The 25,412-nt window shown below is 41.3% G+C and overlaps 1 protein-coding gene across 3 annotated transcripts; it reads right to left on the bottom strand.

The window, feature by feature from the left end:
• Nucleotides 1-318: 318 nt before the first annotated feature.
• CASP8 (caspase 8) lies at nt 319-22,234 on the bottom strand. Of its 3 annotated transcripts, none has more exons than XM_081581879.1 (9): nt 22,174-22,234; nt 13,146-13,483; nt 10,530-10,635; nt 9,485-9,623; nt 9,328-9,372; nt 8,659-8,744; nt 6,990-7,131; nt 2,699-3,200; nt 319-1,316 (listed from the first exon to the last, which is right to left on the bottom strand). In XM_081581879.1, the coding sequence occupies exons 2-9, from the start codon at nt 13,448-13,450 to the stop codon at nt 1,181-1,183; spliced, it is 1,461 nt and encodes a 486-aa protein (XP_081438005.1). In that variant the 5' UTR covers nt 13,451-13,483; nt 22,174-22,234; the 3' UTR covers nt 319-1,180. The 3 variants fall into 3 exon arrangements, with proteins under 3 accessions (XP_081438005.1, XP_081438006.1, XP_081438007.1); XM_081581880.1 differs by having other exon boundaries at nt 13,146-13,352; XM_081581881.1 differs by lacking the exon at nt 9,328-9,372 and having other exon boundaries at nt 8,659-8,771; nt 9,465-9,623.
• Nucleotides 22,235-25,412: the final 3,178 nt, after the last annotated feature.

Genomic DNA, 25,412 nt, shown 5'->3' with positions numbered 1-25,412 from the left:
GGTGTGGGAATTGGGGGTATGGGGTAAGGGTTGTGGAAATTCGGTGACCCCTTTTCATTGTTGCCAAACAGGAGCATGGTGTAAATGTGGTCAGATACTCTGATCTTCAAAAGAGAGTATTCTGGTTTTTATGTGACAGTGTCCAATTTTTAAATATGAACAAGAAGTGGGGTTTTTTTAGAGAAAGAATGTTTAAAAAATACAACTAGGTGAACCAATATTGGAAGGCTCAAGGAAAACATATCTATGACCCAAACATTTTCTACTTGTAAGACTAGATTCCATTGGCAAAAAAACAAAAACAATCTCCAAGGAATAGCATGATAAAATTATATTTTATTCTGTCAAAAATATTTATTACATTACTAATTATTAATTACTAAAGATTTAAAGTCAGTTGAACATATAAAGAAACAGCAAACATATAAAAGGTGTACTGCATTGTTAGCAAAAAAGCAAATCATGTTTAGCACTGCAGAAGCATGTATATAAAAGCTGAAAGTTAGCTTGCAAAGATTCTAAAAAAAACAAAAATTATTTGATATTTTTTAAATCTTTAATATATGAATTTAAAAATTTTTTTATTTAAAAAGTCTTGCAAATTAGTATAAAAGATAGCTTGGGAAAAGACCTACTGGAAGTACAAAACAAATTAAAGAGGAAAATAATCGCTAAGGTTTTGAAACTGAAGTCTAAAGAGTGGTGGTTTTCACCACTGAAAAGTACTACAAGGAGGTTGGCTAAGAGGGGGGTAATGTGTTTCCAGGATAGCTTATCAGACTCAGCAGCAGCAATCAGACTGGATGCGGGAGCTTTATACCCTGAACCTCAACAGTTGAGGGAGTTTTTTAGCTAGGTCAGATCACAAAAATCTCCCTCCATGATCTTTGATATTTCTTTTAAACTTACTGTGTTTTTTGTATCTATTTTAGTTCATTTTTAAACCTTTTCATCAAATTAAAAACACAATTGAAATCAAGTCCACAGTTATGACTGTCTAGTTACTGTCTACAAAGCCAGAGATTTAGGCTTGAATTTGCATAAAAATTATGTTGTTTGGACTCCCATGCTCTTCCAGCTATTTGAAAATAAAAAGAAGAAAAAAGAGAATAAAGTAGCAGCATTGTAACTATTGTTCAGTTACATAACTATTGTCTAGTTATACAACTAAATAATAGCATCAATTAAGAGGAAAGAAGAGTTTTTTTCGCAGTGTGAAAGTAGGTTGTGGCATCTGTTTGCCCATATTTTTCTTGTCATCCTTATTGCTTACTTCGAAGTTCACCTTGGTTAGGATGGTGAGAATGTCTTCACCCCTGAAAAATGTAACAGAACCTTGTGACCATCTGTGGGAAGAAATCACTATCATCTGCTGTGATAATTATTTCCCTCAAAACATCAGGCATTTGAATTCATAAGGTGTTAAACCAAGGCCTACCACAGCTTTCTAGGTAAAGAAGTTCTCAGAGCTTTATAACTTACCTTTGGTTTACTCGGGATCTTACGACCATCAGAAAGCTCAGTGTCAACACTGGATTTGGTTTCTTTCCCTCCTGACCTATTTGTACCTCACTCTACTCCAAGTACTATGTCACTTACCCACTAATCTCCTCAAGGCCCCTCAACATCCTCTGCCTCAAATTGGCATTGCTTCTGTGGATTCATTGATGGCCCCATCAAACTTGAAGCAAGTGGAAATTGAATGTCTCCTGCAGCAACTCCACCCCTTTCTCACCAGCACCTCTTATCAGTTTAGTTGGGCAACCTGTTCATTCACCTCTGTAGCTAGCTCCCTGGAACCTTGCAGGTTCATTCACTGTCTAAGTTACAAAATGAAAATGTAGCCTGGATGTTACAGTTCTCTTTCAGTCCTTTCTCTTCCATGGACAATTTTTGCTCTTCACACACTTAAAACATAATGAGACACAAAACTAGAAGCAACTTGAAGAGGAGTTCTTGCTATTTATTTGCTGATTGTATGTACATTAGGCGGACTAAGCCGTACAAAACTATCATTTAACTAATGGAAACATAAGATATAAATGAGGAAAAGATAATTTCCCACATTTTGTGGGCTTCAAAGCAGTCAAATTAGTGGGAATATAAAAGGTTTCTATTCTGTGGCTCTTAACTCCCACAAGAGGGTTTGAGGTGGGTGAGCTATTACAGAAGGTTTCCCTGGTGGCTTAGATCGTTTAAAAAAAAAAAATCCACCTGCAATGCAGGAGACCTGGGTTCGCTCTTGGGTTGGGAAGATACCCTAGAGGAGGAAATGGCAACCCACTCCAGTATTCTTGCCTGGAAAATTGCATGGACAGAGGAGCCTGGTGGGCTACAGTCTATGGAGTCATAAAGAGTCAGACACAACTGAGCAACTAACACTTTCACTTTTGACCGAGTAAGAGAATGTTAAACATTGAAATTCCAAACTCGTTGAGTGGGTTCAGTCGTGTTTCTGCCTAAAAACAGAGCTGTACTAAACGATTTTGCCATCTCTCCAGCTCTATGATATACTGATTGTCCTTTGAAGTGCTAAATAAAAGAAAATCCTCAGTAAGCATCTCAGGTTTTTCCATCTGTGAACTAAAGATCTTAACACTTGCTGTCTCTTTCACTCTGCAACTGACCCGAGAATCAGCTATGTGATCCACAACTAGACATTTGGAGACGAATGTAGGATTGAATAAGCAAAAATTACCTAGGACATCTTTCTCTCAGGCTCTGGCAAAGTGACTGGATATACCAGGTCCCTTCCTTGGTGCTTCGGTAGGAAACACAGTTGTTCACAGTGGCCATCCCCAGCAGAAAGTCAGCCTCATCTGGGATATATCTCTTCTGAGGTGATGAATCCATTTCTAAATAGGCTTCCATCTGTTCTGAGTCGGTCTCAACAGCTATACCTCTCTGGTAGTTATCCCCTTGACAAGCCTGAATAAAAAAGATTTTGGGTTTGCCAACAAGGGAAGGGCATTTTAACCCAGTGAAGTAAGAGGTCAGCTCGTAGATAGGGGCTTCTTGCCCATCGGAGCCATAGATGATGCCCTTGTCTCCATGGGAGAGGATGCAGCAGATGAAGCAGTCTTTGTTTTTGTGGTCCTTCTTCTGGTAGGATTTCAGAACCTCACAGATTTCCTTCGCTGTTTGGTCTTTGTAGTGCACTATCTCAAAATGAAGTTCACGAAAGGTCTTGTCCAAAGCTTCTGAAAAGTGAAACAAGAAAAATCATATCAGACCTCCCTGGTGGTCCAGTGGTTAAGAATCTGCCTGCCACTGCAGGGGGTATGGGTTAGATCCTGGTCCAGGAAGGTTCCACATTCCTTGGAGCAACTAAGCCCAGGGCATAGCAACAACTGAAGCCTGCATACTCTAGCGTCCATGCTCTGCAAGAAGAGAAGCCACCACAATGAGAAGCCTACACACCACAGAGAGAGTAGCCCCCACTCATTGCAACTAGAGAAAGTCCATATGCAGAAATGAAGACCCAATGCAGCCAAAAATAAATAAATTTATTTGAAAACAAAAGAAAGAAAAGCCAATAGTATACTACAGTAATTCCCAGACCACAACCTAGAACTAGAGAGAACATTGATCAGATAAGAATTTGAACCAGAATTTAAGAACAAGACCCTCTGTATTAGTGGCTGGATTCCATAGGCTTCTAATATTTACTGCCACTAGCTGCAAACATTTCCCAGTTCTGAGGCAAATGAGAAAGGGGAGACTGCTATTGTCTTTTCTCAACTAGTATACAAGAAGGGTAAGCTATTATTAAGGCTTACTACCGAACCAGTCTAAAAACTAACTGTACTACTTACATAACCAGAAAGAAAGCAAAACAAATTTTTAATACAAAATCCATACTTATGTTATCCTGTATCCTCTCACAGCTGTTCATCAAAATAAAAGATATGAATGTTTAAAAAGGCAAGTAGAACTAAAAGACTTATTACAAAAAAGTTACCCCTTCTCTACTCTTTCCTACTACCCAGTTATATTCTGTCCACCACTTCTGTGAAGGTAACCACTTTCAACTTTTAACTATTTGGGGGGGTGGTTAGCCTCCATTTTGTAATGAATTTGGGTACATTTCTATTTATTTATTTATAAATTTTAGACCTTTGTATTCAGTTTCTATTGTGGATGATGAGCACTTGGTGTTCTTAAACATTTATACCATTTAGTTGAAGCAGTAGAAATCTATATATTACCAGTTCAGTTCAGTTCAGTTCAGTCACTCAGTTGTGTCTGACACTTTGCGACCCCATGAATCACAGCACGCCAGGCCTCCCTGTCCATCACCAACTCCCGGAGATTACCCAAACCCATGTCCATCGAGTCAGTGATGCCATCCAACCATCTCATCCTCTGTCGTCCCTTTCTCCTCCTGCCCCCAATCCTTCCCAGCATCAGGGTCTTTTCCAATGAGTCAACTCTTCGCATGAGGTGGCCAAAGTATTGGAGTTTCAGCTTCAACATCGGTCCTTCCAATGAACACCCAAGACTAATCTCCTTTAGGATGGACTGGTTGGATCTCCTTGCAGTCCAAGGGACTCTCAAGAGTCTTCTCCAACACCACAGTTCAAAAGCATCAATTCTTCAGCAAAGCTAGAAACCTAGCTTTCTTCACCGTCCAACTCTCACATCCATACATGACCACTGGAAAAACCATAGCTTTGACTAGACAGACCTTTGTTGGCAAAGTAATGTCTCTGCTTTTAAATATGCTATCTAGGTTGGCCATTACCTTCCTTCCAAGGAGTAAGCGTCTTTTAATTTCATGGCTGCAGTCACCATCAGCAGTGCTTTTGGAGCCCAAAAAAATAAAGTCTGACACTGTTTCCCCATCTATTTGCCATGAAGTGATGGGACCAGATACCATGATCTTGGTTTTCTGAGCGTTGAGCTTTAAGCCAACTTTTTCACTCTCCTCTTTCACTTTCATCAAGAGGCTCTTTAGTTCTTCTTCACTTTCTGCCATAAGGGTGGTGTCATCTGCATATCTGAGGTTATTGATATTTCTCCCGGCAATCTTGATTCCAGCTTGTGTTTCTTCCAGCCCAGTGTTTCTCATGATGTACTCTGCATATAAGTTAAATAAGCAGGGTGACAATATACAGCCTTGACGTACTCCTTTTCCTATTTGGAACCAGTCTGTTGTTCCATGTCCAGTTCTAACTGTTGCTTCCTGACCTGCATACAGGTTTCTCAAGAGACAGGTCAGATGGTCTGCTATTCCCATCTCTTTCAGAATTTTCCACAGTTTATTGTGATCCACACAGTCAACGGCTTTGGCATAGTCAATAAAGCAGAAATAGATGTTTTTCTGGAGCTCTCTTGCTTTTTCAATGATCCAGCGGATGTTGGCAATTTGATCTCTGGTTCCTCTGCCTTTTCTAAAACCAGCTTGAACATCTGGAAGTTCACGGTTCACGTATTGCTGAAGCCTGTCTTGGAGAATTTTGAGCATTACTTTACTAGCGTGTGAGATGAGTGCAATTGTGTGGTAGTTTGAGCATTCTTTGGCATTGCCTTTCTTTGGGATTGGAATGAAAACTGACCTCTTCCAGTCCTGTGGCCACTGCTGAGTTTTTCAGATTTGCTGGCATATCGAGTGCAGCACTTTTACAACATCATCTTTCAGGATTTGAAATAGCTCAACTGGAATTCCATCACCTCCACTAGTTTGTTGGTAGTGATGCTTTCTAAGGCCCACTTGACTTCACATTCCAGGATGTCTGGCTCTAGGTGAGTGATCACACCATTGTGATTATCTGGGTCATGAAGATCTTTTTTTGTATAGTTCTTCTGTGTATTCTTGCCACCTCTTCTTAATATCTTCTGCTTCTGTTAGGTCCCTACATTACCAGTACTATGTAAATATAATATTCTTTAATATGCTTCCTTTCTTATTAAAATAAGCCAAGATATATGATGATAAATGATGTAGCCAATGAACTTAAGCTCTATGGCTGTTTAAAAACCTTAGAATAGACTTGCTTGAATAAACAAATGTTAACAGAAAACATTCACGGAGTCCTGATGATTAAAATCAACCTGTATTAATTTTCTAAGTGCTACTCTATTTAAGAAAATAAGTCATTACCTGATATTATGACTCATAAACACCATTTTCAAAAATTCTTTCATCAAGTTGAAATTCTTAATATCACTATGGATTGAGTTGGATTATTTCTTTTATCGCTTTTAGTTGTCATCATATCTACATTTACATGATGCAAATTATTTTTTATTCAACCTGTAAGATCTCAGTGTTAGCTGGAAAAGACTGAGCCAAAGGATTTCTGGTTAGTTTAACATTTGAAAATGCTATTTATGTTGAGAACTCAATTTCCTCTGCACTCAGAGCCCAACTTCCGCAAATGGTCCATACCAAAGCAATGTTTTCACACAACACCTAATACACTCTCCAGAAGCTCTATGCATTTAGTTGAATTAAAAATGAAGTTTAGGAACTTCCTTGGTGATCCAGTGGTTAAGAATCCACCTGCTAATGCAGGGGACCCAGGTTTGTTCCCTGGTCCGGGAACTAGGATCCCACATGCCACTGGGCAACTAAGCTCATGAGCCACAACTACTGAGCCCGCGCTCTAGAGTCCTCAAGCCACAACAAGAGAAGCCAACGCAAGAAGCCCACTAGCTGCAACTAGAGAAAGACTGGATGCAGCAACGCAGCCCTAGTGTAGCCAAAAATAAATAAAAACAAAGTTTATTGTTGCTTATAGCCTTTTAGTAAGATTTAATATTTTATCTTTATAAATATATCGCTTTGATTTTAAAAATGAATTAAAAAAAAAAACAAAAGCAGAAAACTAGCAAATATAAAAGAATGTTCTTCATGTCCACAGGGAAATATGATTATATCCACCTTTTTGAAACATGTGGCCCTGTTGATATAGCTTTTGTTCTCCCTTTTCAACAAAAACATAGGTATTAGAAATATTTCATTTCTTTTTTCTATTCTACTGTACCTGCATCCAAGTTTGTTCCATTCCTATCCTTAATGTTGTGAAGTTTGGGCACCTCCTTCCGTGCTCTGCTAAAATCATGATTGTTAAAGATCAAACAGTATCCCCGAGGTTTGCTTGTCATTCGGTAAACTGTGTCGGATGTCTGGAAAACAAAAATCCAACCCAGGAGCTGACTCTCTGGGTTAGCTCTGGTTAGGCATCACCCAAGCCCAACTGGGATGTGAATGCACTTTCCATGGCCCCACCCCAACTTGGCACTGCTCCCGTAAGGAACAAGTTTCCATTCATTCCCCTGACAAAAGATCCCCAGACTTCTTCCCCACAGTTTAGTGTGTAAAGTCAGTGTCCCAATATTTGGGTCTCTTGAGCATTTGTACTTATATTGATAGTGTTGTTGTCATATTGTATTAGTATTATTTATTCTCATCTCTGCTCAAGGCACAGAACATCTGTACCAGGGACTAGGATTTATTATTCATTTGAGAGAGCTCAATCAGGAGTTGCTGGACTAAGGACTATTATAGTGCTGTCTTTAGGCTGCCCCTTTGTGACCTTGTGATTCTCTTGGCTCTCTGATCATCTCATCCATGCTCTGGGCTAATAGCTGAGGACCTATCCATCACACGACACAGCATGGTCCCAGGATTTTTAAAGCTGATGGCTTAACTTGGCTCTGAGGACCACAGTAACTGGAGGAGACAGATGGGTTATGCTATGAGTTACAATATCCAGCACTTGACAGTGACCCTGTGACCTCCTTATTTCCCCAGAGCTGTTTTAGCACTGAGATATTTAGCATTTATTGGGAAATCCATGCAAGGTAGAGGAAAGGGCCCCAGACTAGGGCGCCAAATTCCTGGCTCAATAACCTCAAGACTTGGGACAAGTTATCGAATCTCTCTTGGCCTTGGTGTCATTAGCTGATGGGTGGGGACGACGTCAGAAGAGTGCTTTACTGTTTACAAAGTGCCACATGACTCTGGCTAATCCTTGATGCTCATACCAAGAGAGGTCTGGTAATTTGCTCAGGAGTCTATTAATGAATGGTCTCTCCTAAGCTTAATTTCAAGTTTTTCTCATTAGACTTTTGGCTTATAGCAATTCCTCTGCTTCCCTGGGAAGAGTGAATGGGCTGCTGAGTAAGAAGGTGGTAAAGTGTTGAAGGCTACAGAAACAGAAGTGATACCAGGAAAGGCAATTCTTGGACCTGCTCAATGGGAGGAAAACAGAGATGACTAGATCGTGAACATTTGCTGCTTACGCCTAATCACAAAGGAGAAACAGTTTTGAAATGCCAAGCTAAACGAAGACTTTGCTTTTTCCAGTCCTGCTTGACTCTCGCCCACCAAAGCCCCCTCCCATTTAGGCTGAGGCAGCTGCTAAAGAGATCAGGTTAGAGGCTCCCTACTCCTCTGTCCTCCAACTCTTCCAACATCTTTGGTTTTAAAATAGACATTTAACACACAGGAAACCAAAGAGATCACCTTTACCAAATTCCAAAGTCACATTTTAAATTTGTGCATTTGTGAAATTTTTCTATAGTTCTCAACACTTTTCATTAAGTTTCTGTCCCTTATTAGTTTATTCGGGGAAAGAAAACAAAAGCTCAGGAATGCAATAACTAGAATCTGCAGCACAAAAGGGGAAAGGAATGGAAATTTCCTGTTACCTGGAACTCACTGTTCTGTTCTCCTGGAGAGTCTGACATGGCCAGCATCTCAGAGGAGCCCTCCTCTGGAAGCGATTGTGACATATCTGGAATGAAATGTGGCAGGGAAGATACTGGTTAGGAAAGAGATGGCACCCAGGACAACATAAGGTCCCTTTTAAAATGTAAATTCACTGACCACCTTGAACATAATATACTTGCAGTCCACAGAATAAGGGAAACCTTACTACTGACTCACTCTGCCTGTATTTCAAACTTGCCAGCCTGAGGCTACAGGGTCTCTGCCTTTTGCCAACTCCTTTTACATCTTCCAATGTGCAGGGAAGATGACTAGTAGTCACTGCTATTAGGAGAGCAGGTCCATTAAGATGCAGACGTGGTAAACGTTGTAGAGAGGAGACGATGAGGTTTGTAGTTTAGTCACTCAGTCGTGTCCGACTCTTTGCGACCCTATGGACTGTAGCCCACCAGGCTCCTCGGTCCATGGGATTTTCCAGGTAAGAATACTGGAGTGGGTTGCCATTTCCTTCTCCATGGGATCTTCCCGACCCAGACATTGAACCCTCATCTCTTGTATCTCCTGCACTGGCAGGAGGCATATTTACCACTAGAGCCACCTGGGAAGTAAATTAACTAAATAGACCTTGAAAACATATCTGCAAATATTACCACTTGAAAATTCATCTGGATCTCTTTCAAGGCTCATTCTTCTTTCTGAATTTTAAAAGAAACATACACATATTTGATTAGAAACAGTTGTGACATAGAAACATCTGTCAATTTAAGACTATGTTTTGCTGATTCACAGCTCTCAGGTTATTTATACCTTTTCTTAACTCTTCATAAACATAGATTTTCTTCAGCAGGCTCTTGTTGACCTGCTCACAGATTCTTTTCAGGGTGTCCAAGTTTTTTTCCGCTAGGATGGTCCTCTTCTCCATCTCCACGAAAATATCAAGCAAAGTCTAGAGGGAGGAGAGGTTAGGTTAGAAAACAGGATGGAGTTTTACTGACTTTTAGATTATTATTTTTTTTATTTCCACTTTCTCCAAACTAGACACCCGCCTAGCTTCCCAAGCTGATCTTCTTAAGAGGCTATCCTGGTCTTATAAAGCCAATCAATAAATTATCAGGGAGGGAATTCATGTTTTCTGGCCCAAAAAGACAGAAATAAGACAGAAAAGAAGTCACCTCAGATGTCACCCAGTCCCCAGGCCCAACCATCTATGGACACTTCTATGTGAAGATAGTGAAGCAGCCCAGGTGCATGGCTGAGATGCAGCAGCCCAGTCCCCATGGCAACAGCCCTGGGAACTGCCTCACACCCTATATTGCCTCTGGCACCCAATCACCTCCAGGCTGAGGGTCCTCAACAACACACACACATACACAAACACACGCACATACAGCATTACATTGCAGCACAGACACACATAAGTATAGACACACCATACCACACACACACACACACACACATACAGCATTACATCGCAGTACAGACACGCATATGTATAGACACACACAGAGTTCCAGGTCCCAGGTTTTTCAGAGACTGAAGAAGTGGGGCAATAGTCTCAGGCCCACCACTGGCTCTTCTGGCTCTGCAGGCCCCCACACTGACCTGGGCTCCCACAACCAGCCTTCTCCCTTTGTTCCTCACTCTGTGCTGTCCCTGATAATTAATGTGAGCAGCAGCTTATATTATACAAAGGCATCATATCTACAGCTCATTCCAGACAGCATTCTTTTCCCTTGGTTAAAAAGTGAGAATTCAGGTTGCTTTTACTGACAAGAGCTCTCTTTAGTCTCAGAAATCCCCACCGGCTGACTCACCCTCAGGGCTACACCTCAGGTGAGACACCAGATCTTACCATGTCATCATCCAGCTTACATTTGGCAATCTCCTGGCTCAAAAAAAACTTAAAGGCCTTCAATTCCACTTTGTTCACATCTTCTGAAATCTGGAAAAGCAGGATCCTATAGTGGGAAATAGAAACACTTTAACTTTCTTACATTATTTCCCATCTGATATATGGAGTCACGTGGACTTGATCCTCTGGCCTCCCTTTAAAATAAAACCAGCTAATGACATGATTTATGAGTTGAGTCCTTGGAAAGAGGCTGGTGTAGCGACACTGAAGACTCATGGCTCAGGCTCAACTATCCCACTCTTAATGGAATTCAAATTCCCCAGGGACTTCCCTGGTGGTTTAGTGGTTAAGAATCCACCTGCTTATGCAGGGGACACAGGTTCGATCTCTGGTCCAGGAAGATCCCACATGCCTCAGGGTAACTAAGTCCATGTGCCACAACTACTGAGCCCATGCTCTAGGGCCCAAGAGTTGCAACTACTGAAGCCTGCAAGCCCTAGATTCAGCATACCATAATGAAGAGTAGCCTCCACTCTCTGCAACTAGAGAAAGCCTGCATGCAGCAATGAAGACCCAGCACAGCCAAAAATAACTAAATAAATAATTTTTAATTTAATTTAAATTTTTTAAAAGTTCCCCAATTTTAACTTTCAGTTAGTATCAATTGAGTGAATTGTGTTTTTCCCTTGTCCTTCACTATAAGATCAAGATCTTGTTGCACAGAAAGAAAAAAAAACTTTGATTTTGGATATTATACTTTTCAAAACACACATCAGTTATAATTCTTCAATTAACATTGACTAATGTTCTCCCAGCCACTCCCTTCAATAGGAAGCCCAAACACCTCCTCCTGGAATACAGGCTTTTGTGAACTGAGCCTAGTCTGCCTCTTCATCTCTGGCCACGCCTTACCACCATCTCCCCATTCCTCTCCAAACATACCCAGTTGCCCTGCCCCTCACCCTTTGATGTTGGGCCCCTCACACCCCCATTACCTTGTCCATCTGTAGACTGGATTAAGGTGGCCCTAACCCAATGGCTGGTGTCTTTAAAAGAAGAGGGAACTTTAGACACAGACACACAGGAGAGACTACAAGATGAAGAGAGATGCAGAGATTGGAGTGATGCATCTGAAAGGAGGACACCAAGGATTGCTTGCAACTACCTGAAGCCAGGAGAGGAGCATGAAATAGATTCTCCCTTAGAGCCTCCAAAAGGGAACCCGTCATGTTAACACCCCAATTTCAGGCCCATAGGCTCCAGAACAATTAGAAAAATAATTTCTCTACTGTGTCAAGCCTTTGGCAAGACAGACAGCCCAAGCCACTGCCGTTCTTCTGACAGCATCTGGAGTCATGGGGATTAAGCAGTCATTGGGTGTTGTAGACTGGCTTATGAAGTGAAATTGTGGAAGCTGTTTAACCTTTAGGATGATTGGTTATTACAGTGGGGGTTTCCATTGTATGGCCAGAGATAGATTAGAAATGATTATCTTAAGACTTCTCTGGTGGTATAGTGGGTAAGAATCCACCTGCCAGTGCAGGGGACATGAGTTCTATCCCTGGTTGGGGAAGATTCCACTTGCTGTGGAGCAACTAAGCATGTGCACTGAAACAACCAAGCCAGAGTCCTGCAACTACTGAAGCCTACCCGCCTAGAGCCTACGTTTTGCAACAAGAGAAGCTACCACAATGAGAAGTCAGTGCACTGCAACAAAGAGTAACCCCTATTCACCACAACTAGAGAAAAAAAAAAAAAGCCCAGGTGCAGCCCTGAAGACCCAGCACAACCATAAGTAAGTACATAAATGAATCATTTTTTAAAAAAAATGATAATCTTATACCATTAAAAAAAAAACAGTCATTGTGGGGGTCCAGCCTGGCCAATCTAGAATGACTGGCAGCACACACCTCACTGAAGAACTTGATAACACAAGCCTTAAAGTGTGTAATAAAAGCTTAAAACCCTGTGGAGAATTTCATAGTCATCCACAAGTAGATGGGACGAGTTCTCGAGTGGGAAGCTGCAATGCTGTACTTAATCATAGGCAAAGTTAAGGGCATGGTATGAATATAGCAAAGCAGAGGCATCAAGATAACAGACATGTAACAGGAAGGACAGTTAGAATGCTTAAAGCATGGCTATTTGAATTTCAGTGGCTTCCCAGGTGGTGCTAGTGGTAAAGGACCCGCCTGCCAATGCAGGAGACATAAGAGAGGCAGGTTCGATCCTTGCGTTGGGAAGATCGCCTGGAGGAGGAAATGACAACCCACTCCAGTATTCTTGCCTGGAGAATCCTCATAGACAGAAGAGCCTGGAGGGCTACAGTGCATAGGGTCACATAGAGTCGGACACAACTGAAGCAATTAGCACATGTACCTATTGGTAATGTTTCACTCTGTAAAGAAAATTTTACTTTATTGGTTTTAACATTTTTTTTCTCTGAATTCTACATAAAGTCTCTACATTTCTTAACCTGGTCATGGTGAAACTTCTTACCAGAGCCTCCAAAGTCACTCCACACAGACAACCTACATACAACATCAGCCCTGCCCATAAAGATGTGTCCATTCAAACCCACAGCTCCCAGATCCACACCGTGGAGGTTCTCCCCACCTGTAAGCAGAGATCTGGGCCCTGCCGGGTATCTGAAGCTCCCTCTTCATCTCCTCCTCACTGGTGTCCAAGTAGTTAAGCAGCAGATCCAGTCTATTCACTCGGAAAAGCAGCTCCTTCAAGAAGGACAGATTGCTTTCCTCCAATATTCTCTTCTCTTGGAGCCTCTGGAATAGCATCAAGGCATCCTTGATGGGTTCCTGCTTCCTATATGGGATGTGGTCCCGGCTTAGGAACTTGAGGGCAGCCAGGTCGTCACTGCCCAGCTGCTCCCCGATATTATAGAGACATTGGGTGAAATTCATGCTTTTCAAGTGTCAGGAGAATGTAGTTGTTACCTAGGTTAAAATACAATGTTATTTTCAGGTGAGGAAGAAAACTACCACTTACTGGTTTGTTCCTTCATCAAATGCTATTACATCTACTATATGCCAGACATTATGCTAAAGATACAGGAAAGAAGAAAAACAAAATGAAAAAAACACAAACAAACAGGTTCCCACTCTCATTATCATTTTGGAACATAACATTGTTTTGGAAAATAGATTTACAAACTAATCAGTGGTCAGAGAGTTGTAACCAGAGCACAGGAGAAATAGAGCCTTAACTCAACCTAGGAGAAGGGCTTCCTGGAGAGAAGTCACCTTTGGGGAGAAGATGGTGAAGGACAACTCTTGAAGAAAATAATTTATGCAAAAGATGGAGGCAAGAACGTTCAAGTCAGTTCAGACAGGCATGGGGAGTTTAAAAAGCAACCATGAAGAGTCTGAAAGAGGAAATGGTGAGACAAAGGGATGAAACTGTGGCCAGGAACCATTATAAAGGGCCCAGATCATGGGTCAAGGAGGTCAGGCTCTGTCCTGGAGGTAACAGGAAACTAGGAAAGCATCATAAGCACGACAATGATGTCATCCAATTTGGTATTAACATTTAAAGTGTGGGGGACGTACATATATGTATAACTGAATCACGTTGCTGTACATCTGAAGCTAATACAAAATTGTAAATCAACTAGACTCCAGTATAAAATAAAAATTATACTTAAAAAATAAAATGAAGTGTGGAGGACAAATTGGAAGGGTTGGAGGTGGGAAAAGTGAAATGATCTGGCAGAAACAATGGTGGTGGGAGGACACAATGCAGTGTTGTCCCCTAAGCACCTCAAGGTTGGCTCTCTCAGTTGGTCAAGAACCCAAGACTGGAAACGGAACCCAGGAGAACCTGGTCAGCCTTTCAACTCAAATTATGGGGTATTTTCACATGCTGCTATTGTATAGTCAATAAGTCGTGTCTGACCCTTTTTTGACCCCATGGTCTGTAGCCCATCAGGCTCCTCTGTTCATGGGATTTCCCAGACAAGAATACTTGAGTGGGTTGCCATTTCCTTTTCCAGGAAATCTTTCTGACCCAGTGATCGAACCCATGTCTCCTGCATTGGCAGGTGGATTTGTTATCACTGAACCACCAGGGAAGCCTTATTTCCACATACTTACTTGTTTGAGTGGGCTTCCCTGGTGGCTCAGATGGTAAACAGTTCACCTGCAAAGCAGGAAACCTGGGTTTGACCCCTGGGTCAGGAAGATCCCCTGGAGAAGGGAACAGCTACCCACTCCAGTATTCTGGCCTGGAGAATTCCATGGACAGAGGAGCCTTGCAGGCTACAGTCCACCGGGTCTCCTAGAGTCAGACACAACTAAATGACTAACACACACACGTTTGAGCAGGTAAGAAAAGGAGAGGGCTGCATTTCAGGAAACCTCAGACAATCTTCACACAAGTAGCCTCGGATCTGGGGTTTTCCCCCTTGAACCCCTTGAATCACTGTGGATTTCTCCTTCACCTTCCCTGCTCTGATAGGCCTGTATTCTCGGCACGAGGAGCCCTTGGAGCAGGGTTCGTGTCAGACACAGTATAGGAACAAGACTGGGACATAACTCCTCGAGGTGGTCTACATGGTCACTGTCAAAGCCAGGAATCTCACCAGCAGCTGAGTGTCTAGGCAGTGGGGCTGTGGGTTCAGACAGAACTTAGACCAGAACCCAGGGTGGGCCTGGCCCAGGCTTGGGCAGTTCAGAGCCTCTTAGGGTGAGATTCTCCTCTGTAAGGTGAGATCAAAAGAACAACCTCTCCTGCAGTGTGTGAGTATGAAAGAAAGTGAAAGTGATAGTCGCTCAGACACGTCTGTCTCTTTGCCACCCCATGGACTGTAGCCCTCCAGGTTCCTCTGTCCAAAGGATTTCCCAGGCAAGAATACTGGAGTGGGTAGCCATTCCCTTCTCCAGGGGATCTTCCCAAACAAGGGAACAAACCCAAGTCTCCTGTACTGCAGGTAGATTCTTTACCTTCTGAGGCACCAGGGAAGCCCCACTGTGAATATGTAACACCTATAATGTTTGCAGAGTAATGACCAACAGCTAATGAGTAAGGGCTCGTTCACCTGAAAGAAAGGAGACACCTTGGCTGTGGGGCTGGACACCACCAGCCCCACAGCAGGTGGTTACAAGTGTTCATGTAACCTGAACACTTCTCTTACCCTCCTAATTTTCCTGCTTTCTCACTGGAAACTTCAGTTGGAAGCAGCGATTTTCAACCTCTCCGTAGTTGAAGAACTTTTCCTTGAAGGCTTACTCAGATGCTCCCTTACCTCAGGGCTGCTGTCTGCGAACCTTGAACTAGAAAACCTGTAACTTCAGCTCCATCATTTGCTTGTTCCTACAGACTCTGTGCCCCTGGGCATTTTGCTTGACATCAGATAATCTTAACCTGTTTGGATCTCTTTCCTCCCTGAAACAAGGCTCCTTAATTTTTAAGCTCCCTGCATTCACTGACATTCTTGGATGAAACCATGAATCCTGACTATCACTTGAGGGGTGATAGAGTGAACCAGGACCTGTGTACTTTGTACATCAGATGTTAAAATAGAAACATTAAGGTAAATTTTAGTAGTTTTGAAAAGTGGCCCACAAAAAAATAACTTCTTTTAAAGTAGCCTGAAAGATTTTGAAGCTTTTTAGCTTTTCTTTTTAAAAACACCTCCAACTTCCCAATGCTGATTATAGAACAGTGGGGCTTTTTTGAGGGGGATGGGTAAAAATTGAAAATACAATAAATTATAACATGGTCACAGTTGTCATTATCATACGTCACATACACATAAAGATACATTTATATAAAAAACAAGCATGTACACCTGGGTTTTTTTTACCCACTTAATAATTAGAATAAACATTTACCCTTACCATAAACATTCTTCTTTGGCATATTTTTAATATTTCTTGAATTCCAGCATGTGGAAATAAAATTGATTTTAAGCAATTTTCTGTTTCTTTACTGTTAAAATAATATTGCATTGAGAGACTTTTTCACATATCCTGGGCATATCTCTGATTATTTCCTTTTTTAGAATTGGAATCATGGCAAAACTTTTTTTCACCCTTTTGGTCTAGAGCTGACATTACTGTTTAGACAAAGTGTTTTCTTGATTAGGAAACTGTAGGGACAGTGTCTTGGGAAGATGCATTTTGTTTTACATTGGATTCACAAAGACTGCAGAGCCTAGATCATTCACTGCAAAAGCAATCAATTATCATAAAAATACTTTGATATCTTAAATATTTGGCCAGCACCTAAAAGCATATGTTCAAAGTTCAACAAAGAAAACTGCTGGACATTCCAGGGAACAGACTAGTGAGTTCATTCCTTAAATCATACTCTATAGGAACACACATATGCTCTACAGGGTTCATACATATCACCACAGCATGATATGTAAGCTTGAACAACTAGAAACATCCCAAAAGTCCTCCAATAAAGGAGTGGCTAAGTCAACTACAGTATAGTCATTCACAGGAAGTTGTGCAGCACTTAAGAAGATGTCCTCCACCTTCTGAAATTAAAATGCATAGATAGTCAAGATGTGTTATATCAGTGAAGACAGCAAGTTGCAATATAACCAAGAATTATACAGCTACTTTTCAGGAACACTCAAAAGTGATTATAGACATACTTATAAAAGCAGGAAAAAAAAGATACAGAAATTCTGGAAAGTGACATACCAAACTCATAAAGTGCCTAGTTTTTTAATTCACAGATCTTTGAAGAAAATACATTGGTTTCCTGAGAGGAGAGGAACTAGAGGTCTGAGGGTGGGGGAGGCCCAGGGGTGGACAGGAAGAGACTTGCTTTACATTCTATACCCTTTGCACAGTGTGAATCTTTACCATTTGCATGTATTACTTATGCTGAATGTACATGAACTTAAATTAAAAGCTCTATTTAAAGTCTTATTTTTATTCCAGTATATGAATCTGGAAAGGATCTGAACTGGGTCCAGCTTTGCTTAGTAACATTAAGTCCAGTGTCCTTAGATCTTTTAACCAGTTCTAACCATTGCTAAAACATCATTTTACAGAATAAAATCAACCAAAGAATCAAATGAAAGCAGAATCTCCTTTTTTTCCCTCTGCAGTTATTTTCTGATATTATAACAATTATTTTCTGATATGATTTTCTGACTATGATAACAATGCATTTTGTATTCATTTTAGAAAGTACAGGAGAGATAAAAGGAGAATAAAAATCACCTATAATTCTATCATCTAAAGTTAAAAGCCCTAACCAAAACATTCCAGACATGAATTGTACCAATGTTTTCAGTCTCCCAAGGCAATAGAAATAAAAACAAAACTTAACAAATGGGGCCTAATCAAGCTTACAAACTTTTGTACAGCAAAGGAAACCAAAAACAAAATGAAAAGACAATCTACAGAATAGGAGAAAATATTTACCAATGATGTAACTGACAAGGGCTTAATTTCCAAAATATACAAACAGTTCATACAGCTCAACAACAAAAAAAACAACCCAACTATAAAATGGGCAGAAGACCCAGAGAGACATTTCTCCAAAGGAAAAATATAAATGGCCAATAGGCACATGCAAAGATGCTCAACATCGTTAATTATTAGAGAAAATGCAAACCAAAATCACAATGAGGTACCCCTTACACCAGCCAGAACAGCCATCACTAAAAACTCTATAAACAACAAATGCTGGAGATGATGTGGAGAAAAGGGAACCTTCCTACACTGTTGGTGAGAATGTAAGTTGGTACAGCCACTACGGAAAATAGTATGGAAGTTCCTCAGAAAACTAAAGATAGAATTACCATATAAGCTAGCAATCCCCCTCCTGGGCATATATCCAGACAAAACCTCTAATCCAAAAGGATACATTCACCCCTATGTTCATAGCAGCAGTATTCACAATAGCCAACACATGGAAGCAACCTAAGTGTCCATCAACAGATGAACCAGTAAAGAAGATCTGGTATATGTATACAATGAAATATCACCCAGCTATAAAAAATAATATCATTTGCAGCAATCAGACATTGTCGAACTAAGTGAAGTAAATCAGAAAGAGAATGATGAATACCATATGATATCACTTATCTATGGAATCTAAAATAATACAAATGAAACCTATCTATGAAACAGAAACAGACTTGTGGTTGCCAAGGGAGAGGGGGTAGGGGCGGGGATGAAATGGGAGGTTGCAGTTAACAGATGTAAGCTCCTATAAATGGAATAGATAAACAACAAGGTCCTGCTGTACAGTGCTGAGACTGTATTCAGTATCCTATGATAAACCATAATGGAAAAGAATATTGAAAAAAAGAACGTATATGTATGTGTGTGTGTGCGTGCACGTGTGCGCTTATGACTGAATCACTTGGCTGTGCAGCGGAAATTAACACAATATTGAAAATCAACTATACTTCAATTTTTAAAAAACTTACAAAATAAAAAACAAAGATAGGACTTCCCTAGTGGTACAGTAGATAAGAATCCGCTTGCCAGTGCAGCGGACACAGTTTCCATCCCTGGTCCAGGAAGACTCCACATGCCTCAGAGCAACTGAGCCTGTGTGCCACAACTACTAGCCCGGGTACCTAGAGCCTGTGCTATGCAACAGCACTCTCTGCACCGCCACCAGAGAGTAGCCTCCACTCGCTGCAACTAGAGAAAGCCCAAGGCAGCAATGAAGACCCAGCGTGACCAAAAGTAAACAAATAAACAAATAACTTAAAAAAAAACAAAGATAACTACCTAATAATATCTTACTGTCTTTCCTACCAAATATTTTATGTACTATTTATATATTTTCCCTCCTATTTGAACACACTGTGTTTCTAAGGTGTAAGTGTATTGATAAAATTATAAGTACAGCTTGATGTCTTTTTTTCTACAACATGGATTTGAAAATCTGTAAGTTATCTAATCATACAAATGGGCAATAATTTATCTAACCAGTCTCTGATGACATTTTTGTCGTTGTTCAGTTGCTTAGTTGTGTCCGGCTCTTTGCAACCCCATGGACTGCAGCATGCCAGGCTTCCCTGTCCTTCACATCTCCTGGAACTTGCTCAAACTCATGTCCATTGAGACAGTGATGACATTTAGGATGATCTTACAATGCAAATCTCCAATGCAACTCTGATTATTTTATTGGAATAATTTCTTAGAAATATTGAGATGAAAGACATGAAGCTTTTTAAGGCTTTTGTTACATGTTCAATAGCACTTTCTGATGTATAAAAAAATTCCAACCCAAAGCCAGAATGACATGAGTTTGAATATAACATGATTGGCTCCTGTCCTCTATAGCCAGGTCATTTCATTTTCTTTGCAATAGCCTGGCAGTGCTTTTTAAATGATTTTTACATCACATTAAAATGGACACTTAGTATGGAAAGTACTGGCGAGGCTTCTTTCCTGACCCAGGTTTTCCAAAACACATTGTGGTATAATATTGTCTTTGTTTAGGTCACACATCTCTCTGCTCGTAGTACCTGGGAAGCACTATTACCTACTGTCGATTTTATACCATTAACCACGGGCCACCTCTAGATTCTGGCTTTATAGGAAGAGGAACTAAAACGCACCTCTGTTTTTATGGGACCTGGGTTTACAACACGAGCTCATGAGCCAGAAACTTTATTAGAGTAATATTTTAAAAAGAATATTCATTGCTCTATTTTTCTCATCCTAAAACAGTAAAAGTAACACTTGTTCCTTAGAGAACTTTTAAAAGAAAAAAACCACTTGGAAAAATTAAGAAGTAATTTTGGGGTCACATTTGTGGGGTTTTTTCCAATTTTATTCACGTATATGCATATATAATGTATTGTATGCATATACATATGTAGAATATATCAATTTGAATATATTGATTTATATTGCATGCAAGATAGAGGAGAGGGGTGAGAATGGAAAGGCCTTCAGAAGTTTTCTTTTACTTTCAATTATATAATATCTAAGTAATAAGCCCACATACATATATTTGTATTATATGATATGTAACTATATCTATTATTTTTATAATGTGTACCCCAAAGTACTTGTATATAGCCAAATGTTTACATTATGATATATAAATGTTTATAACATATAATCATATAAACATAAAAATATTTTTCTTGTCTCATTTACTGCAATCCTCTCTAGAAATTGCTATTATCATCTTCACTTTATTACCATGAAAAATCAGTTCAGAAATAAACTAGTGAAAGGTATCAGGCCCAGATTCGAGCATCTCAAGAGGCTCAGTGACAGACCCTGCAAAGATTTAGATTTTATTCTAATTGCAGTTGGAAGCCAGTGAAGAAATTTAATAAAGACACATAATAAAAATATTTTTAAAGATTATGAATTACTTAAAATTTTAAAAGACTAAGTGAAGTGAAGTGAAAGTCACTCAGTTGTGTCCAACTCTTTGTGACCCCATGGACTATACAGTCTTTGGAATTCTTAAAGAAACTCCCAAAAGAAACACACAAACAAAAATTCTTAACAAATCCACTAAAGTAGAGAGCAAGTCATAACCTTACCACCAAGACAGTATGTGCTGGAACCTGGATTTAAACCTCAGCACCTCATCCCAGAGTCCCAAATTAGCACTGCCTGTTACACCACAATTAAATTGCAAATAAATATCATCTAATCACAAACAATCCTTCTAATGACATTCTAGCAGCATCTTAGTTCTCTCAGCCTTATGGAAAACTACCTCAAAGCTGGAGAAAATAAGCCCAAAATTTGCATTCCTCTTCTGAGACAAAAATCTGTGTCTCATTCAAAGCTCAAGAGTACTGGAAAGTTAGTCTCATGCCTTAAAGCCCTAGAAAATAGGACGGCCACTCACTCCAGTACAGGAGGTTCACTCCAAATTGGGGTTCCCATTCCGAATTGGGGTTCCCACTCCAAATCAGGGTTCCCCCAGAACCTGCCAGAGATCCATACAGGCACTGTTCACTGCAGGGCCCCAGCCAGCACTATCACACAGCCCAGGAAAGGTATCCACATTCCAACCAAATTTAGAACCTACCAAACTGAACAAATGTATAACTTCACCTATAAATGCTTCATCTCACATTTCCAAACCAACGTTGGAATGAAATTCATAACTCCACCTATGAATGCGTAACTCCACAAGTACTCATTATCAATCTATTGCCATTATATTATTCCCTGTACTGTTCTTTACCCTTTTAATCCCCCCACCCCCACACCGCAAAGATAAATAAATGAATAATTGAGTGCTTAGCACTGTGTCGGTGTTTCTGTGTGTGTCTGTTTAGGTGTGTGTGTGTTTATGTTGGTGGTCTGTGGGTCGGCAGACGGGTAGCTACAGCAACAAAGTCAGTTGAGATTTGAATTTTGGTTTCTGTTCTTTGATTAGTCTGGCTGGCATAAGGGTGTGGCCTCTGTATAGATGAATATACTTGGAGTATTCCCCCTCTAAAACCCAGGAATGCATCATCTACCGACGCTGGAGGGGCACGGACATCTGGGATCTCTGGACCCTCACCACGGCCTTCAGAGGTACGGCTAACTCTCCAAGTTTCTCCATCTGCACTCAAATACAAGGATTACCCTATGGGCCCTGAGCCTGCCAGATCCCATGCTCAGTAGCCTAGAGAGCTAGAATCAAAGGCCTTCCTCTCCAAAGTCCCATCATATCTTACCAGAGGTGGATCCTGGAACCTTCACAGCAGCAGCCACTTCACAGGCCTCTTCTCCGAGTACATCTAAGACAGGAATTAGAGTCAAATGAAGAACCAACAGCGTAGCTCGCTTACTTCCTGTTTTCGAAACTCCTGAGTCACCATAGGCTGAGTGAGGCAGGCCACCCTCCGGGCAGCAACCCCATCTCCACCTCCAAGAAGGAGCCCGTGGACTAGGAGGTAGGTGCTGGGTGGGGACCCTGGCCATGTGAGACTTGCCTCTGGCTATGACTTTGGGCAGGTCATTTTCTCTTCGGGGCCTCCGTACCGCATTCCAAAAGGAAAAAATTGAACTGAATGATAGCTAAGAACCCTTTCTTTTCCTTTTCAGAAATGTACAGATTTTTATGGGTTCATTATTAAGACTTCAGCGGTTTCCTTCAATAATACTCATTGAGCACTCCTGAGTGGTCTCGAGTTCTGGAAACTATGGGGCCCTCACTATGGTTCAGAGGGTCTACTGACCCCCACAGAAACTCTCATGGTTTCCCCCATCTACATTCACATACAAGATCACCTCCATGACCCCAAGGCCACCAGATCTCACCCTCAGCAGTCTAGGTCTAGAAAACTCTAGAATCATAGTGTTTCCTCCCAAAAGGTCCAGCTGAACTCACCAGAGGAAAAATAAAATCCCAGGGCCCTCACCACGGACTGGGACCTGGAGATAGAACAGAGAACAAAATTCACTTTAGCCCTGCCTTTTGGTTCTCATCAGTTATTTTCTGATGATTAAAGTAGAGAAAGAATATATATTTAAAAAAATACCTCTCTTCTTTGAAACTACCTGTTCTCTTTCCCCAAATGGAGAATTAGCTTTCAGAGGGCAAAGTTCACAGCCGAGAGGATTAACGAGATAGCTGAAAATGCCCCTCCACCTGCAGAGGGCTAGGTAAGGGTGCTGTGTTCCTTTCGTGCCCTTAACTTCCCTTGACTCTGCCCTGAGAACTCTGAGTGAGAAGGCAGCCACAGAATGAAAACCTGTTAGTGGCTAAATCTTAGCCCAGGAAGTGCCCCCTTGCTCTTTCCTTGCAGCCTCCTGATTATCCACCCAATATCTGTCCTGCTGTTTTATGGCTGGTTCCTATCCTAGGCTGTGATCTTCACAAAGGCAGGGACCACATCTTTCATGTACATGTTCCCAGGTTGTGCCACAGGAGTAGAAATACCTCGAATATACAAAAGTCTCCTGCAAATCAACAAGGAAAAGAAACCCTGAAGAAAGACAATGGATCTGGTTACAGAGTTCCTTGGCAGAGATACTCAGATGGCCAAAGTGTGCAGATGATACTCAAACTCGTGACTAAGCTGGGGAATACAAAATAGGTATGAGCTACCTACTTTGTACCTATCAGAATGGCAAAGGTTTGTAAGCTGGATCCAGTTAAGTTCTTGGTGGGCCAGTTCTTCTATAGTCCTTGTATAAGTTGTAGAGACTGTCCGTCATGGAATAATAAGCAGCGGTTACAAAGTGGGACCAGGTAAAACACTTAGAACTTAAAGTACAGAGTGCTCATGTGCAAAAAAAATAAAAAGTCAAAAACAGAACAAGCAAAATACAATATGAATAACACTAATACGTAACATGTAATAATAATTGCTAACAGTTTCTGGGTACAGAGAAACACCAGTCACTAAGTGGCTAAAGCTGTTATTAGCAAATAAATCCTCACAGCTACCTGTTGAGGGAGTGTTAATCCCACTAATGATGAGGAAACAGAAGTACAGAGAAATTACTTTCTTGCTCTGGTCACATAGTTTAAGACATAGTGTACACACACGAAACAATGGTACATTTCTCAAAGATACAGAACAATTAAGGATAAGTATCATAAGATGTGGAGGGTTGTCTTTGGGAGCCGGGCTTCCCAGGTGGCTCAATGGGAAAGAATCCAAGTGCCAATGCAGGAGACGCAGCTTCGATCCCTGGACTGGGAAGATCCCCTGGAGGTGGAAGTGGCAACCCATTCCAATATGCTTGCCTGGAAAATCCCATGGACAGAGGAGCCTGGCGGGTACAGTTTCTAGGGTTGCAAAGAGTCGGACATGACTGAGCAACTAGCAAACACACACACTTTGGGAGCCAGCAAGGAGGGTAGGAGATAGGTTAGGAGTGGGGAGATCCAAGAAAATGGGTAAAGCAAGGCAGGGTCGGAGGGGACCCATGAGTTCCCAAGACCAAGGGCTTATAGGGAACTGGGATCTGATTGGGTGATCAACTCAACCCTCTGCCCCAGGACAAGTGGTAAAGAAAATAAACGTAAGAAGGTAAATAAAGTCTTGTGGGAAATCTAAAGTAAACCAGCAGGAGACAGACAGTGTACCTATACTTGAGGCAGCAGAGGAACTGAAGAGTCCTCAGATTAAAGAGTAACAAAGCCAGGGGCTGTGGTTCAGATAGGAACCCGCTCAGAACCTGGGACCCCGGCAGGACCTGGAGGTGACTCCCCCGGGCAAGTCCTGAGAGAGAAAGGCAGCATCCAGAAGCCAACTGGGCACCAGGCACTCACCTGCTCCACACAGTCCTGGCAACATCCCAGCCACCAAACTCCCAACGACAAGACCCCACACTGCCTAACTTCACACGTTGAATTACTGAGGCTGGTTCTTACAACCCAGCTGGAGAAAAATCCCTGGAAATGAGGCAAGCGGGAGGGGGAGACAGGAGGCGGGGTTGGAAACGCCTCCAGGAAGAAGTTTACTTTTACTTTCGATGCCTCCACCAAGCTTTTCTGCTTGTCCCCGGAAGACTCATTTCCTGGTTCTCTCCTCTCTACGTTCAGAATTTGCTTCCACATTCCACAGGGCTTTAAAAAATCTTGAGATAAAGAGAACCTGTGAAACCATTGCCTTCCAGCAGAAGAGCAAACTCTGGTCTTCAGGAAGAGAGAAAGAAAATTCCTGAACAGAGAGAACTACAAAATAAACTTGATTTTGAAAGCTATAAAACCGAGGTGACTCACTTGAACAGAAAATGTTTCTTATTTAAAGGAACCGCTGCCCAATTTCCATACATTCAGAGGTGATCACAGACAATGTGTCAACATGCAAACTAAAAACCAAGAAGCTGAACATGTGCTATTGGAAAGCATTTTTACTCACTACATTTAGTGTTTATCAGCTCTCTAATTTTTCAAGACAGACTTGAGACTGCCTGTGGCCAGTAAAATGTCATTCTCCCTTGAAAGGGGTCTGCGGAG

This window comes from Giraffa tippelskirchi, chromosome 3 (assembly GCF_054371585.1).
Source record: "Giraffa tippelskirchi isolate mGirTip1 chromosome 3, T2T-mGirTip1v1.2.pri, whole genome shotgun sequence".
Classification (NCBI taxonomy): Eukaryota; Metazoa; Chordata; class Mammalia; order Artiodactyla; family Giraffidae; genus Giraffa; species Giraffa tippelskirchi.
The sequence above is the reverse complement of the archived record's forward strand: the minus strand, read 5'-3'. Positions and strand labels throughout refer to the sequence as shown.

Excerpts from the sequence above, each read along its gene's own strand:
- CASP8 (XM_081581879.1), bottom strand. The coding sequence starts at position 13,450 with ATGAATTTCACCCAATGTCTCTATAATATCGGGGAGCAGCTGGGCAGT. Across the intron at positions 9,373-9,484 it reads TTATGAAGAGTTAAGAAAAG|AAAGAAGAATGAGCCTTGAA; the intron begins GTATAAATAACC and ends TTTAAAATTCAG. Across the intron at positions 3,201-6,989 it reads TGGAACAAACTTGGATGCAG|AAGCTTTGGACAAGACCTTT; the intron begins GTACAGTAGAAT and ends TTCACTTTTCAG.